Here is a 16,666-nt window from a genome sequence, read left to right on the forward strand (position 1 = left end):
AGAGGACGCGCGGGTTAGCTTCTCCCGCCGTCCCGGCCGCTGGAGCTGCGGGCCGTGCCCGGGGCGGGCGGAGGGCTCCGCAACGCCCACCCCGCCTGTTTCAAAAAGGGAAGATCACCCCAGTCCCCTCCTTCTCCCTCACCGTCTATCTTGAGAGCAGGTGTTTTTACGCTTTAAAATCCCCTTCCGTGTGGGCGGAAGATCACTCTTTCAAAGGTTCCTCTGATCTCCCTAACTCCTTTCTTTCAGGCAAAGGTAACAGGACCTTCTTCCGGGCTGCGCGCCCTCACCTGGTGGTCTGAACGCCGCGCCACAACCCGGGTGGGCGTCGCTCCAGGTGGGCTCGAGCACCCGGGCGGCGGGGACGCCGGGACCGGCGTCGGGGGCGTCTGCGCCCGGCCCGCGCACTCTCTCCGTCACGGGCACCCTAACTCACACCCTCATCCGATAAGGCCCAGGCGTGTTTCCCCTTCTCCTGGCGAATTTGCATAATCGTTCACTGCCTTTTCCCCTAGAAACCAAATCTCGGTCCTGGTTTTCTCAAGCCAGTGTCCCTTACTTCTCTTGATTCTATCATACACACTCACGACTCAGTTTGCCCTCAGATTATTGCGTCATGGTAAACATGCACAGACAGAGAGAAAGGACACACTTTTCAACAGAGAATCAGAGGGGCCGGGGGCTGAAGTGCAGACAAGGCAATCCAGAGCGCCGCCATCCAGGCCCTACCAGAACATGAAGAGATTTTTGTATTGCAGAGTAAGCTCCCCAACAGTCAGAATTTGTCCCTGAAGAAGGTTAAACCTTAAACACCTGCTTCAAAAAACCAAAACAAAATAATCGGAAAAAAGGAAAAGAAAAAAAACAAAAAAACAAAAAAGCGAAAAAAATTAAAGGAAAGGAAAGAAAAAAAAAAAAAAGAAGAAAACCAAAAGAACCTCTAAGCCTAAGGGCTTAAAAATTAGAGGCATAGCCTTTTCTCTATTTTCTATATTTATATGAAAATAATTCATGCTTCATGCTAAATACATTATTTACCTTACAAGAACTTTGTTATTTTTGAATAAAAAAAAGTTTGTGTTTTTGTGATTTTTTTTTTCTTTTTCTTTTTTCAAAGGAATTCCATGCATTGTGGATCAGAAATTTCTGCTGGCTACAAGGCTGAATGTGGAAATCATTTTGATTTTTGCAAAGATGAATACTGACTGACATTAATTGCAAACTCCATTTTGAGGGCAGTATAGGAGTTTTGTTTTTCTTTTTTTGCCATATTTTACTTTAGTTTGTCCATCAGTGTGCCTTTCATCTTTTAAAAATACACAATACTAATGGCAGGTCCGCAGCTTTTTGTTTTCACTTGGATCAAATGGTTTTGACAGACAGAAATAGTTTTGTACCATTATTTCCTTAACAGCTATGGTAATTTCTTGGAACTTGATTTTCACTTGGGCAGTTAAGAAGACAGCTTGTTTTTTGCATCAGTTTTTTTTTTTTCCCCTCTTCCGTGTGTGTGGTGTGTGTGCGTGTGCACAGGTGCATATGAGCAGGACCAACCTTCAGGCTTATGGCTTGTGTAACCTGCTTTTCATTTAATACAGAACAGAATCCAATGATCAGCAACATCATTAAAAACTGACCCAGTTTCTTCTCATGAGTCACTGAGACCCGGTGAACAAGAGCGGTCCAGTGTTCGCCTGCGGAGATGCTACTGGGCTTCGTGGTTAAGAAGCACAGACGACTGGTGACCGCCCTGCTCCCACCTCACACTGCATGCTGGAGCCACACCAAGGCTTCTCCTGGCATCATCTGATGCCCCAGTGCCATGAGCCTGGGTCTGCTCCTAGGGGGACCAGGGGTCCTTCCGTCTCCTCAGTTGCCTTACGTGGGCTCACTCACTGACCCCAGCTGGGTGCACACCCTGACCTCTTAAACCTAAAGGTTGGGCCTGATCGACGGTGACCTTGCACACGTGCCTTCTAGCGCTGGGTGTGTGTCCCCGCGGCGTTCCCGCTGCGTCCCTGTGGATTCAGCCGCGGGATTCTGAGACAAGCTGGAGGAAGCAATGGTCATTTTGGCTTTTTCGGTTTTGTCTTCAGGTAATGAAAAGCTTTTGTAAAACGGCTGAGTGTCAATATGAGTTCTATGGCTTCAATCTCCTTTCAACATAAAATTCTTAAGGGTCCAAAACCAACGGGGGGGGGGGGGGGGGGGCAAATTAAAAAAAAAAAAGGAAAGAAAAGAAAGAAAACCAAACCAAAGGAAAAAGAAAAAAAGAATAAATTGCTGATATTGCCACAAATCATTAGAAATCTCCTGACATGCTGAAACCAAATGGCCGTAAGTTCAAAACAAATCAGTGACTTGTTTCTGTTAATTTTTCGCGGTTTCCTTTTGCTCCTTCTGCCCCTTTGCCGTCCGATTGGTGATGTTGTTCAGGCAGGACCGGATGCCCGCCAGGTGCAGGAGCGAGCCCGCCGCCTCCTTCATCTCCTCGTCGTCGCTCTCGGGGGGCTTCTCCGTGCGTCTCTTTTTGAGGGGCAGCGTGTCGCTGGGCACCTTCCGCGCCTTGGCCGCGGGCGGCCGCTTCTTGTGCGCGGGGCCGCTGTCGCCCGGGGCCTCCCGGGGGCCGCGCGGCCGGCCGTCCTCCTCCGGCTCGCTGTGGCTCTCGCGGCTGGGGCAGCTGCCCTCGCTGCCCTCCGGGCCCCCCTTGGCGGCGACCTCGTCGGGCTCGTCGGCCGAGGAGGACGAGGCGCAGTCGCTGGCGGGCGAGGCGCTGCGGGCGGCGGCGGCCTTGGCGCTGCTGTAGGTGTGGTCCTCCTTGGGGTCCCCGCTGACCACCGGGGAGCCGCACGCCGGCTCGCTCTCAGTCCGCAGGCGGCAGCCGGGGAGGCCGTTCCTGCAGGGCGGGGACGAGAGAGGACACCGTTAAACCCTCTGGAGCAGCCCCCCGGCAGCCCCCCGAGCTCTCGGAGCAGATGCAGGGACACCGGCCAGCGGTCTGCCAACAGGAGCCTCTGCCCTGAGGCTGAGGCCCGAAATCCCTGCTGACCTCCCGCGTGGACAAGATCACTCCATTCGAGCGGCTGAGGCGTCAAAGCAACGCTCTCTTGCTGTGACGGCGGTGGAAGCACAATCTCTCCTGATAAACTGTAAGAAACAAGCTGTGCTGGGTTTCACGTGCCCGCCAGTGCGCGGCAGAGACACCACCGGGCGACGCTGGCTGGGTCCTTCCGAGGAAAAAAGCCTGCTCTCCTCTAAGACAGCGCCAGGAGACTTTGTCAGCAGGCTAAACCTGGTGTTCAGGGAAAAAGAGGCGCCTGCCCTGGGTGACAGCTCCTCGCTGCCACGGCCCCTCCCTCATCCACTCACGCCACCCCTCATGTGGATGCGCGGCCTTAGGGTGGGGGTCCCCGGGGGAGACAGCCCAGGCGGCATGAGATCCAGACACTCACAAGGATGCTCACAGATGATCAGAGAAGCAAGTCATGGTTACACAGACGCAACACAACAAGCTACCCTCTACTAAACTGACCACCTGCCAGGCGCCTTGCTGTATCTGCAGAGAAGATCGCATTCAACTCTAAAGTGGTTCTATTAGCATCCTTATTCTATAGATGCTACAGGTGAGGTCTGGGCAAGTTTGGTGATTTACTTAAAGCCACACAGCTCATCAGAAGAGCAGGAATGGGAAGCAAAGCCTGACTTTCGAGCTCTCAGCTACACCACCAGACCGACTCTTGCTCTTTTCTGATTTGCCCTGTAACCAGATCACCTATGCGTTCCCACCAGAACTCAAGAGGACTGTCACACCTCCGAATATGTCGTCATGCCCGTATGTCCGAGCAGGGGACGGACCTCCCTTGGCTTTCTTTTTGGCAAAAGGGACACAGTATCTGCACCCCGTGCCCCACCCCGCTTCACGGGGCTGTGCAATGTGGGTGATGCCGGCCACTGTCTGGACCAGCGAGGACCGTGATGCGTCCGTGGAGTTCGGCCACACGCTGTGTGGACAGCCGTGGATCCTGTCTGCCCGGCGCACAGGAGGGGCCGGCAGTGAGGCGATCGGGGAGGAACACTCATGGAGGGGGGTCACTTACAGCTGCAGGGGGCAGAGAGAGGGCACGGAGGCCTGTGGGGGACACGGCGTCTGGCTGTGGGTGTGGGGGCTGGGGGCTCTGGGCGGGGTGGGGGGAACTTTCTGCTGCACCACACTGGCCCCCTTTCCCACTGGCTCGCCCACCAATGAAAACATTTCTACATCTTGGGATTGTGGATACACCTGTCCCAACTGCCCCAACTGTCAGCACCCCGAACTCCCTCCATGGCCAGCACTTCTCACCATCATCACGGACTGTGTGATGGTTCCCGTGAGAGGGTCAGCCGCACAAGGCAGGGCCCGGCCCCGGGGATGTTCTCAGGGCCTAGCTTGGTGCCAGGCAGGGAGGGGACCCCCGCAGGAGACACTGAGCGAGCGCTGGAGCAGGCAGCCTGGGGAGTGTCCACCAGCGTGCTGGAGCAGGTGGGATTGTGCGGCAGAGACTAGGTGGTCTGGGAGTGTCCACCAGCGTGCTGGAGCAGGTGGGACTGTGCGGCAGAGAGCAGGCGGTCTGGGGGGCCTTCCTGGACACTCCCTGAGTAGGTGGCCCCGGGGAAGGGCAGTGTGGTGCTGTGGAGAGGGAGAGGATTCTGGGAGCAAGAGAGTCAAGAAAAAGGCAAGCAGTGCGAAAGACGAACTCTCCGTGAGTCCAGGCGAGAGGCATACGTGCTGCTCCCTGTGCTTCTCCTCCTCCTTTCCCACAGGCTAACTCTTCTTTTAAGTAAAAAGTCTGGGGTGTCGGGTAGAGACAGGGAGAAACACACCAGAAAGAAAGCAGGTGCTGCCTTTCACTTCCGTCCATACAAGAGCGGGGGTTCTGAACCTGAGAGCTTCTTTCTCTCTCCTTCTTTCAAGGACATAAACAAGCCTAAGCCGTAATGGAAAAGAATATCAAAAAGAAGACTGTGTATATATATCTATGTTTGTATAGGGCTTCCCAGGTAGCTCAGTGGTAAAGAATATGCCTGCTGTGCAGGGGACCCAGGCTCCCTGGTTCAGGAAGATTCTCTGGAGAAGGGAATAGCAACCCACTCCAGTATTCTGGCCTGGTGGGATACAGTCCATGGGGTCGCAAAGCTTTGGACAGGACTGAAGCAACTGAACACAGATATGTGTGTAAATGAATCCCTTTGCTATACAGCAGTAATCAACACCGGAGAAGGCGACGGCACCCCACCCCAGCACTCCTGCCTGGAGAATCCCAGGGACGAGGGAGCCTGGTGGGCTGCAGTCGCTGGGGTGGCAAAGAGTCGGACACGACTGAATAGCTTCACTTTCACGCACTGGAGAAGGAAATGGCAACCCACTCCAGTGTTCTTGCGTGAAGAATCCCAGGGACGGGGAGCCTGCTGGGCTGCCATCTATGGGGTCGCACAGAGTCGGACATGACTGAAGCAACTTAGCAGCAGTAATTAACACAGCACTGTAAATCAAATATACTTTAAAAAAGAACAAGATATACGCAAGCCGAGAGCAGCGCACTGAGACCTTCTTAAAGGCATCACAGGAAGTGAAGGAAAAGAAACAAGCAAATCACTTCCCAAGCCTGTGAATTCGAGGCGGTGTGGGGCAGGGTCTCTGCTTCCACGGAAAACACACTGCACTCCAAGCACGGTCCCAAGATCCATGCCCTGCAACCCCAGCCCCACTCCACCGCCTCACAGACAGACAGACAGAACAAACTCAGGGAACCCTGTGACTGGTTCAGGGCAACCCTGCTGGCCCTCAAAGATGGCCCAAACAGGAGACTGCAGTGTATCCCCGGCCTCCCTGGGAAGGAAGCTTCCTGTGACAGAGACGGGAAACCAGCACATTGACGATACCTTTGGATAAAAATGGGCACACAGAGAGAACTTCAGGGAGTTAGAGTTAAAATATAAATGCATCTTTCTCTCACGTGATACAGTTAGCTTTCTCTGAGATTTTACGACGGGCTCATAATCCATAAATTACACACACACTCAGCAGGAAGCGACAAGCTCCTTCAAATATTAATCACTCGAAGCAGCGCTGTTCATGGTGCGGGCAGGCCGGCTGCACTGACCGGTGTCAGACACCTCCTGCTGCAGGGTCCGTCATTGCAGGACGCCAGCTACTTTACAAAGAAACCAGGCAGGCTGAACATATTACGTTGGAGGAGGAAGAACTTCCAACCACCTCCTCAAATACCGTTCATCAAAATCAACATGGGGTATGTCTGAAGCGCCTGCCGTTTTTAGCTTCGTTTTCTAAGGAACGATACTCACGACGATCCTGTTAGCATAAATTAAAGCCACCTGACTTCACTGGGACCCCACAGAACCATGTGTTACTCATCTCAAATAAAAACCTGATATTAATCCTCTTGTCAAATCGGTGGGAAACACTCAACATGCAAGTTGAGAAATCACATTAGTTCAGGGTGAGAACGAGCACCCCTCGCCACCCACAGGCTCAGGGACGGCTTCTGGTCAGACACGGCGTTTTGCTGGTTTTGGACTCGCTCACGATTTGTTCCGTTACCACAGCACCTCCGCGTGTCGTCACCGACCCTTCCGCCTGTGCACTAGGGCTCCCTCTGGAGCTGATGGCTTTCAACTGGAGGGGAGCATGTGTGGCGAAGTCGTCCTTCTCAGGGGTTTACTTGAGAGCTCCGGTCTTTTGCCAAGTGTGAAGAGAAGCAGGTGGGGTTAAGAGGATTATAGGAGCGGTGCTCGCTGTGCAGTGCTTTTGTCCAAAACGGACCACAGGTAGGAAGACACAGAGGACGAGAGCTGACCAGGCGCTTCCGTCCCCAGCTGGTGGCAGAAAGACATTCGGAAGGCTTCTTCCAACTGCCATACAAAAGACCCCAGGGGAAGGACAGCGATGTGTTTTTAGTCATTTGCTGGATTCCTTGGCAAATAAGGGGAATCTTGGAGATCCATGGAAATGCACACAGACCAAAAGAACTTCACACACACACACAGATGAAAATCTTACAAAAAAAGACAAAATCTGAAAAGTGAGCAGCAGGCATGTAAGGAAGGCAGGGCTTTGTGGAGCAAATGCCGCCTCCAGCTCTGGGCCAGGAGCCCAAACCTGGGGGGAGGGTGCTGCAGGGGGAAGGACTCGGGCAGTTCCCGGGTTACTGTGGCCCCTCGGGGGGTTAAAGCGCCCTCGGACGCATTGCTCCCCAGGCTCCCAGCACAAGTTCACAAAGCAAAACCTCTCCTGAAGACAGCAACCCACCCCAAGGCCGTCAGGATGCCTGCATATCAGGCTGAATCATAGGAGCTTATAACCTAAAATCACCAAACAGCCCGCTGCTGCTGCCGCCAAGTCGCTTCAGTCGTGTCCGACTCTGTGCGACCCCATGGACTGCAGCCCACCAGGCTCCCCCGTCCCTGGGATTCTCCGGGCAAGAGCACTGGAGTGGGCTGCCATAAACAGCCCGCTAGGAAAGTAGAAATGTAAAAACGCCACGTAAAACGCGGGACCCTTGAATGATGAGGCCTTCGGTGAGATCCTGGGGAATCGGCGGCAGACAGTGGCATAAAGGCCAGCCTGACCTCAGCTCCAGATGGAACTGCAAGCAAGAGCCTCCCTTGAGAGTTTTAAGCCACGAGTCTGAAGTCTTGTGGGCGTGAGGCCAGAATTCTACCGCGTGGACCAACAGACCCCAAGCTATATTCAGTTTAAAGTGCCCGGTGGTGCCCACTAGAGGAGAACACAACCCTTCTTGGAAGAACATACTTCAAACGCAGTCCACAAAGAACTCTCACAGATAAGACTTTAAAGAACACAGGTTCACAATTAAAAGAAAAAAATAATTAAATACAAAAGAAATAAGCTACTGTACAAGAAAACAGAAAAAAAAAAAAACCCCATAGAATCTGAACTGTAAAGTCTGAAAATACTGCAACAATTAGACAAAGAATATAATGTATGTACCAAAAAAACAAAAATTAAAGAGGGAATTGGCAAATATTACAAACACTGGATTACTAAAACCAAGCGGACTTGATTTGGGGATGCCTCAAACAGAATTTCCAGAGCTGAAAAATATAATTCCTGAAATTAAAAAACTCAATGCAATTGAATTGTGGAAAACAAACAAATAAAAAATTAAGTCAACTGAAAGATGGATCTAAAGACATTATAGGAACTGCAGCGGAGAGAGATAAGAGATGGGAAACATGGAAGAGAGGCTGGGCAATGCAGAATACAACAAGAGCATCCAACCAAACGCAACTGGAGGTCCAGAGTGAAGGAGAAATGCGGAAGAACCAATCCCACAGCAGGAAATGGCTGAGGATTTCCTAGCTGTTACGAACGTTACCAATCTTCAGATTCAGAAAGCCAACAAGTCCCATGGAGGATACAAAGAAATGCACACCTAGATAGATTAAGTCATCACAGACATCTCTCTCTCTCTCTCTCTCTCACACACACACACACACACACACACACACAGGCTTTGGAGTACAAGAAAGGAGACACAGCACTTAAGGAAGAGGAGTAGTTAAGATAAACCAGTGACTCAGATGAGGTAGAACAGTAATGTCAAAACGAGAGAGAAAAAGTAGCTGTCCAACTACAATACTATCGTCTGGGAACGACGGCCCAGCGAGAGGCTGAAGGCAAAAGAAGAGGGTGGCAGAGGATGAGATGGTTAGACAGCATCACCGACTCCATGGACATGAACTTGAGCAAACCGGGAGACAGTGAAGGACAGGGAAGCCCTCCGTGCATCACTCAGTCCACGGGGTCGCAGAGCCGGACATGACTTAGCAACTGAATGACAGCAAGAAAGAAGGCAAAATAAAAATATTTTCAGACAAAAAGTCAAGACTTTGATTAAAAGCAGATACTCAGTGATAGGACCTTCTTAAGAGCATTTTTCAGGAAAAAAAGAGAAAACAGACTTACGGTTAGCAAAGGGGGAAGGCTGGGACTAAACCCACATGCGTCTGTCTATATATAAAATGGAGACCCGACAAGGACCTCCTGTGGAGCACAGGGAACGCACTCAGGACTCTGTGTTAGTGACAGCCTACACGGGGAAGACTGAAGGAGCACGGGCGCACGCGCGGGGTGACTGAATCGTTTGCTGCACACCGGAAACTAGCACAGCACCGCAGATCCACTATGTACCCACATAAAACAGAAGTGGAATAAAAGCCAGACGCAAGAAAGGTCTCAGACGCAAGAGAAGAAAAAGTGCTAAGCAAAGGAAATGGACTCAAGTAGCGACCCTTGGTGGCACCAAGCTGTCCCCTGGTGTCTGGGGGGGTTTTGGCTCCAGGTCCCCACAGATATCAAAATCTCAAGTCCCTTTTACAAAATGGTACAGTATGTGCTTAGAACCTAGGCAGGTCCTGCAATGCATTTCAAATCACCCCAGGATCGCGTACGGTGCCGAGTACAACGTGCGGATGCGCGCCATGCCAACAACTGCCAGTGCACAGGGCAAGGAAGCCTTGATTTTTGGAACTTTCTGGAATTCTTTTTATTTCCTAATATTTTCTATCAGCAGTCGATTGAATCCATGGACGCAGAACCTATGGATATGGAGGGCCAACGATAATAGCTGACTTAAAGAAACTGAAATACGAAATAGAGCTCAAGTCCCAGACATTTAAATGCAGCACGTTATTTCGGAGGTGGAGAGAACAGAAGTTGAAGCATCCCAGAGGCCTTGACTGAGCAGGAGGTTAACGATACTGATTAACTGTCCATTTTAAAATATTCATGCTAGAAGTTCTAGGATCAACACTGAAAGAACAGAAAGTTCTATATAACTTATAAACCATTGGGGCGGCGGGGAGGAATGACAAGTAGAAGAATCGTGGTCAATTTAAAACAATGTTAGTGGGCTTCCCTGGAGCTCAGTGGTGAAGAATCTGCCCGCCAATGCAGGAGACATGGGTTTGATCCCTGGTCCAGGAGACCCCACGTGCCTTGGAGCAGCTAAGCCCGTGGGCCACAGATACTGGGCCTGTGCAGAGCCTACAATCTGCAGCAAGAGAAGACACAGCAGCGAGAAGCCTGTGTGTGCAGCAAGAGAGCCGCCCTGCTCTCAACACCCAGACAAAGCCTGCAGCAGTGAGCACACAGCAGGGCAAAAAGCAGGTATAGCAACGAAAATAAAACAGAGTCAGAAAGGAATCTGGGAGGTGGGGGCAAAGAAAGTTTGCAAAAAAGGGTAACTGAGATGGTAGAAACAAGTCCACATATATCATTTAAAATAGGCTAGTATCTCCATTGAAAGGTGAAGATCATTAACGCAGACTTTAAAAGAAAAAGTCATATGCCATTTATAAGAGATGACCCTAAAACATAAGGACGAGGAAAGGTTAAAAGTAAAAGGAGGAAAACCATGGTGCCATGCTGATGCAGCTATATTAAACCAGACACGATAGATTCTAAGGCAAAAATCGTTACTATAGATGAAGACAGTGATGAAATAGTCAGAAAGGTTCAATTCACCAGGAATATATAACTGTTCTAAACTTGGAGACCTCCAATAAGATTGCTTCAAAATACACCCAAATTGGAAGAGCTGCAGGAAGAAATGGTCAAACCCACATCTCTCCCCCTTCTCGCCCAGACACGGCTCACATGTAGATTTGAACTAGTGGATATACAGAACATGTGCTCACAACAGACCAGGTATGTGACTTAGAAGCACACACAAAATATTTATAATAGAAGACAGTATACACTAGGAGACCACACAGCAAGTCTCCACAGACTTCAAATAGCAGTATCTTACAGATGGATTTCCTGAGCACAGTGCATTGTAATTAATAAGTAATGATGAAGAGGTAACTAAAACCAAAAATAAGCAAAAACCACCTCCTCATAGGTTTGAAAATTTAAAAACACACTTCTAAAAACACCTATGGCTGAAAGAAGAAAGCAAGAGGAAAATTAGTAAAGACTTGGAACTTGTAACAATAATGAAAACAAAAGGCACCAAAATGTATGGCTACAACTAAGCAGCAGTTTGAAGGAAAGTATAACCTTGAAGTTCTATATAAAAGAATCAAAGTGTAAAATAAAAGTATCCAGATCACCACAACAAGAAAGAATAAACCCAAAGAAAGAAAATTAAAAGAAAAGCTAGCAGAAATTAATGATATGGAGAAGAGATACAAAATAGAGGTAATTATAATAATTAATTACATTATTTATAATATATTACATGATAATATAAAGTTGATTATTCAAAGTTGATTCTTCTAGAGAAAAAACACTATTTGTGTTAAGGTTAAGCAAAAAGAGAAGTAATAAAATGAAATAAGACGTTAAAGGGATGCAACTGCAAGACACTGAGAAGATGACAGATATTATAAATAACTTTATGCCGCATTTTTGAAAGCAGGTGATATGGACAAATCCCTACAGTAACCAAAATGAATTTAAAAAGAAATGAAAAATAAGTTATACTATAAGAATTAAAGAAATTCACTCAATAGTTAAAAATCATCCCACAAATAAAACACCAGCTCTGCAGTGTTTTGCAAGTAAGTTCCACCAAACATTAAGCAACAGATTAATTTCAATCTTACCTAAACTCAGGGAATCTAGGAGTGAATACTCTTTAATGCATTATGTGAGAATAATGTAATCCCGACACTGAAACTACATAAGGAGAGCGCTAGAGAAACATGGCTCTGGACAACCATGCAAAGATTCACATATGAGATGCTGGCGCACCAACGCGAGCAATATGTAAAAAATATATCACCAGTACATTAGGAATGCAGGTTTTATTTAAAATTAGTAATTTATCATGTAATTCACCACCATGTAAAACAATGAGAAAAAAATTTACCGTTCTGCTAAATGATGTAAACATTTCTTTGATGAAATTCAACAACCATTTATGATAAACTACCATTGCAAGCCAAACATAGAAGGAATATTTTTGTAATGATAAAGTATATTTCCTAAAAAACCTAAAACAAACAGTCCGTCAGTTATTCAGTAACACAGCACTCTTTAAAATAAGAAAAAACACGGGCACTTTGGTGGCGGTTCGGGAGTTAAGAGTCCCTCCTGCAGCGCTGGAGATGTGGGCTCTGCTCTCTGTCAGGGAACTTGGATGCCACGAGCCGTGGAGCAACCAAGCCCTCGAATGGCCACCACTGAGCCTGCACGCTCTGGAGCCACACCTACAGAGCCTGTGTACCTCAACTAAGATGGGAAGCAGCCAAATAACAAATGTAAGAAAGAATGAAACAATGTAAAGATGTCTGTTATCATTACTTTTATTCAGAGGTTCTAACTCTAATAGGGCAGGAAAAAATAGGACAGGATATAAGAATAGGATATAACAGGACAGGATATAAGAAAAATCCCCACCATTATTTATCTGATTTTATACAGAAGAATCTACAGACAGATTAGTAAGTTTACTAAGTCAGTTTATTTAGCAAGGTTGCCTGAAAAAAATCAATATACAAATAATTAACTCCAGATGGATTATATAGTATTTAAATGATATAGGAAAAATTTTTTTTTAATCTTTTAGGAAAAAAACTACAAAAGACCATATAATCTTGGAGTGGGGACTTTTTAAGGACACTAGATTTCATTACAAAGTGATTACTAAGCATGAAAATTAAGAGCTTCTGTTCATCAGAAGACATCACTATGGACAGTGAAATGACCATCCACAAACTTAGGCAAGTTATGAGCAACACATATGGTCAACAACAGCATGTTAAAAAGGAGAGACATCACTTGGCTAACAAAGGCTCGTATAGCCACTGGAAAAAGTTATGGTCTTCCCAGTAGCCATGTACAGATGTGAGAGGTGGGCCATAAAAAAGGCTGAGTGCTGAAGAACTGACGTGTTGTAGTACTTTCAGATTTTAGTGTTGGAGAAGACTCTTGAGAGTCCTTGGACTGCAAGGAGATCCAACCAGTCCATCCTAATGGAAATCAGTCTTGAATATTCATTGGAAGGACTGATGCTGAAGCTGAGACTCCAATACTTTGACCACCTGATGCGAAGAGCCGACTCACTGGAAAAGACCCTGATGCTGGGCAAGACTGAAGGCAGGAGGAGAGGGGGACAACAGAGGATGAGACGGTTGGATGGCATCACTGCTTTGATGGACATGAGTTTGAACAAACTCTGGGAGATAGTAGACAGGGAAGCCTGGCATGCTGCCGTCCATGGGGTCGCAAAGAGTGACTCAACAACAAGATAGTCAATAAAGGGTTGTTATCCAGAATATACAAAGAAGTCCTACAAAGATAAGAAAAGAAAACCACCTGATAGAAAGATGAGTAAACTGTTGAGCAGGCAATCCATCAAAGAGCATATTCAAGCAGCCAGTTAAATAAATGGAGAACTGTGCAACCTCTTTAGTAAGAAGGGAAATGGAAACTAAAATGCTGCAAGATACTGTTACATATCCGCTAGACTGGTTGAAATCGCACAGGATGACAACTCCACATGTCGGTGAAGATGCCGAGGAATGGGAAGTACCATACTCTGCTGGGAGGCGTGCACACGGATATGAGCACCTCAGAACACAATCTGCCATCCTCTGGTGACGCTGAGCACGTTAACCCGTATAAACCAAAAATTCCCACACCAAAACACGCATCCTAGATGAGACTGTAGGCATGGACAGGAATTCCCATGGCAAGTTTGTAAAAGCAAGTAGCTATAAACAATCCAAATACCTTAAAAAATGTACTTGTGGCACAGCCACACAGTGGAATATTATATAGGCACGAAAACACCGCCAGTTACAACCGAATGAAGCAAACCAAATAAACTTCGTAATGAATAAAGAGGGGAAGGAGTAAGTCAGAAAAGAAGATATAAAGTACCATTCCAGATATTAACAGATAAAATTCAAATCAAGAAAAATTTAATGTACTCCTTATGGATATCAAAAATACTTCTAAAAGCCTAGGAACAGTACATACAGAATTTGGGATTCTGGTTATCTTTAGCAGCTGCGGGGGCCTCTGACGCCTGCTCCTGCTGTGTAGCTCTTCCTGAGAAGCACAAGGGCTCAACAATGCCAGGGGTTCTGCCTCAGTGGTCATCTCCACGTTGGGGGTAGGAAGCGGCACAGTTTCCTCCTGTGAGCTGCAAGGGGTCCCCTTAAAAGACCGAGACAACTGTGACCCCTTATCTATGTGATCACAGAACACGACAGGAATGACCCTAAAACTCTCCTCCACGAATCACTCTGCATTTGGCACAGACCAGCATCATCAGGAGTGCAGAGGGCTTTTTACACGCAATAGTAAAAGCTGCCAGGACTTTCAAAGGCCTTAACCAATGCCACTGGTTTGAAACACGAGGAGCAACTGCAGACGTGGATCAAACATCACACAGTGGATTTGCTGGCCACTGTTTCGATTTCTGGACCAGAAGAGCCACAAGTGGAGACAAAAGCTGAGCTGGTGGCCCAGAGGGAACTCACGTGCGTCCTTTATCCCCCGGGGTTGTTTTTTCCTTTACCATTTCCTCCTCTCCTTCCCACCACAAAGCATAACCTAATAGTTTTAGAACTGCCTTCAAAGACCATGATTTCAAAAGATGAAGGCTGACAGGTACTTGGTTTTTAAATTAAAACAGAAAGCAGATCAGTGGCTAACTTCCTTCCAGTGACATCACCGGGCCCACCCTATCTTCAGACTGAAGGGTGCAGGCAGCCTAAACCCCTGTGACAAACACGTTTCCAGGGAAAGAAGAAGACGGTGACCAGGAGCAGATCTGAGGCTGATGGATGCACTCTCCTGCTGACTTTATTTTGACAGGACCTTAAGTATTAATGCTTCATGTGACAATAGAACCATTAATTCCTGACTTGCTTCCTGTTCCGGGGGAACTGCATTTTCACGTGAGGTCCTTAAAGCTCCAAAAACTATTCAGCAGCCTTAGGTGGTGATCAAATGAAACTTTCTTGTAATTTTCTAACATGTTATGGTTTAGACTGGGGCTGCCCTGGTGGCTCAGACGGTAAAGAATCTGCCTGTAGTATGGGAGACCCAGGTTCAATCCGTGGGTCGGGAATACCCCCTGGAGGAGGGAAGGGCCACCCACTCCAGTATGCTCGCCTGGAAAATCCCATGGACAGAGGAGCCTGGTTGGCTGTGGTCCAATGGGTCACAAAGAGTCGGACACGACTGAGCGACTAACACGTGGTTTAGATTACTGTCATGAACCCGGGCTTTGCCAAGTGTGCACTGTCCTGAAGGTGGCCCGGAAACTCAACCTAAGCCCTTTCTGGGGTTTGGGACTAAGCTTCTGGTGCTCAGAGAGGAGATCTGGGAAGGTGCGTGGGGAGCAGGTGGATGAATCATGCTCTCCACACGACACATTTCATTTTCTTTTAGGCTTTAAACAACTGTGCTAAAATACACAAACATAAAAAACTTACCGTCTCAACCTTTGTTAAGCGCACAGCTCAGTGGTATTAAGTGCACTCATAACATTGTGCAGGCGCCCCACCAGCCATCTCCAGAACCCTTCATCCTGTAAAACTGTGACTCGTCCCCAGTAAACAGTGACCCCCACCCCTCTGCACAGTCACTGGCAACCACCATTCTGTGCTCCGCCTCCATGAACAGGACTATTCACTTAAGTGGGGTCATACAGTGTTAGTCTTTTTATGAGTAGCTTGTTTCACTTAACATAAATGTCCTCAAGGTGCATGCATACTGTAGCAGGGATCAGAGTTGCCTTCTGCTTAAAGGCTGAATATTCTATCATGAGTACACACATTTTGCTTGTTTGTTCATCTATTGATGGATGCTCGGGTTGCTTACAGGTTTCCAGTTCAGTTCAGACGCTCAGTCGTGTCCGACTCTTTGTCACCCCATGGACCGCAGCACGCCAGGCCTCCCTGTCCATCACCAACTACCAGAGTTCACTCAGACTCACGTCCATCGAGTCAGTGATGCCATCCAGCCATCTCATCCTCTGTCGTCCCCTTCTCCTCCTGCCCTCAATCTTTCCCAGCATCAGGGTCTTTTCAAATGAGTCAGCTCTTTGCATGAGGTGGCCAAAGTACTGGAGTTTCAGCTTCAGCATCAGTCTTTCAATGAGCACCCAGGACTGACCTCCTTTAGGATGGACGGGCTGATCTCCCTGCAGTCCAAGGGACCTGCCATACTGAGCACCGACAGTGCTCAAGGGCTCCAATCTTTCCATGACCTTGTCAACGCTTACTATTTTCTGTTTTCTTGCTAGTGCCATCCTGAGGAGGATGAAGCACTGCAGTCTTGATCTGCATTTCCCTAATGATTAGTGATGCTGAGCATTGTTCTATGTGTTTATTGCTTACTCCAGAGAAGGCAATGGCACCCCACTCCAGTACTCTTGCCTGGAAAATCCCATGGACAGAGAAGCCTGGTAGGCTGCAGTTCATGGGGTCGCTAAGAGTTGGACATGACTGAGTGACTTCACTTTCACTCTTCACTTTCATGCATTGGAGAAGGAAATGGCAACCCACTCCAGTGTTCTTGCCTGCAGAATCCCAGGGACAGGGGAGCCTGGTGGGCTGCCGTCTATGGGGTTGCACAGAGTCGGACACGACTGAAGCGACTTAGCAGCAGCAGCAGCAGCGT

General features: G+C 48.0%; 1 protein-coding gene across 9 annotated transcripts in view; it reads right to left on the reverse strand.

The window, feature by feature from the left end:
• Window positions 1–1,434: 1,434 nt before the first annotated feature.
• The window catches only part of FOXN3 (forkhead box N3), a 437,687-nt gene continuing 422,455 nt past the window's right edge, over window positions 1,435–16,666 (reverse strand). For all 9 annotated transcript variants that reach the window (XM_061429661.1, XM_061429669.1, XM_061429665.1 and 6 more), the window contains one exon: window positions 1,435–2,896. In XM_061429661.1, coding sequence (XP_061285645.1) covers window positions 2,371–2,896 — 526 coding nt within the window. In that variant the 3' untranslated portion in view covers window positions 1,435–2,370. The remainder of the gene's footprint in view (window positions 2,897–16,666) is intronic.

The sequence above is a fragment of the Bos javanicus genome, chromosome 10, assembly GCF_032452875.1.
Source record: "Bos javanicus breed banteng chromosome 10, ARS-OSU_banteng_1.0, whole genome shotgun sequence".
Taxonomy (NCBI): domain Eukaryota; kingdom Metazoa; phylum Chordata; class Mammalia; order Artiodactyla; family Bovidae; genus Bos; species Bos javanicus.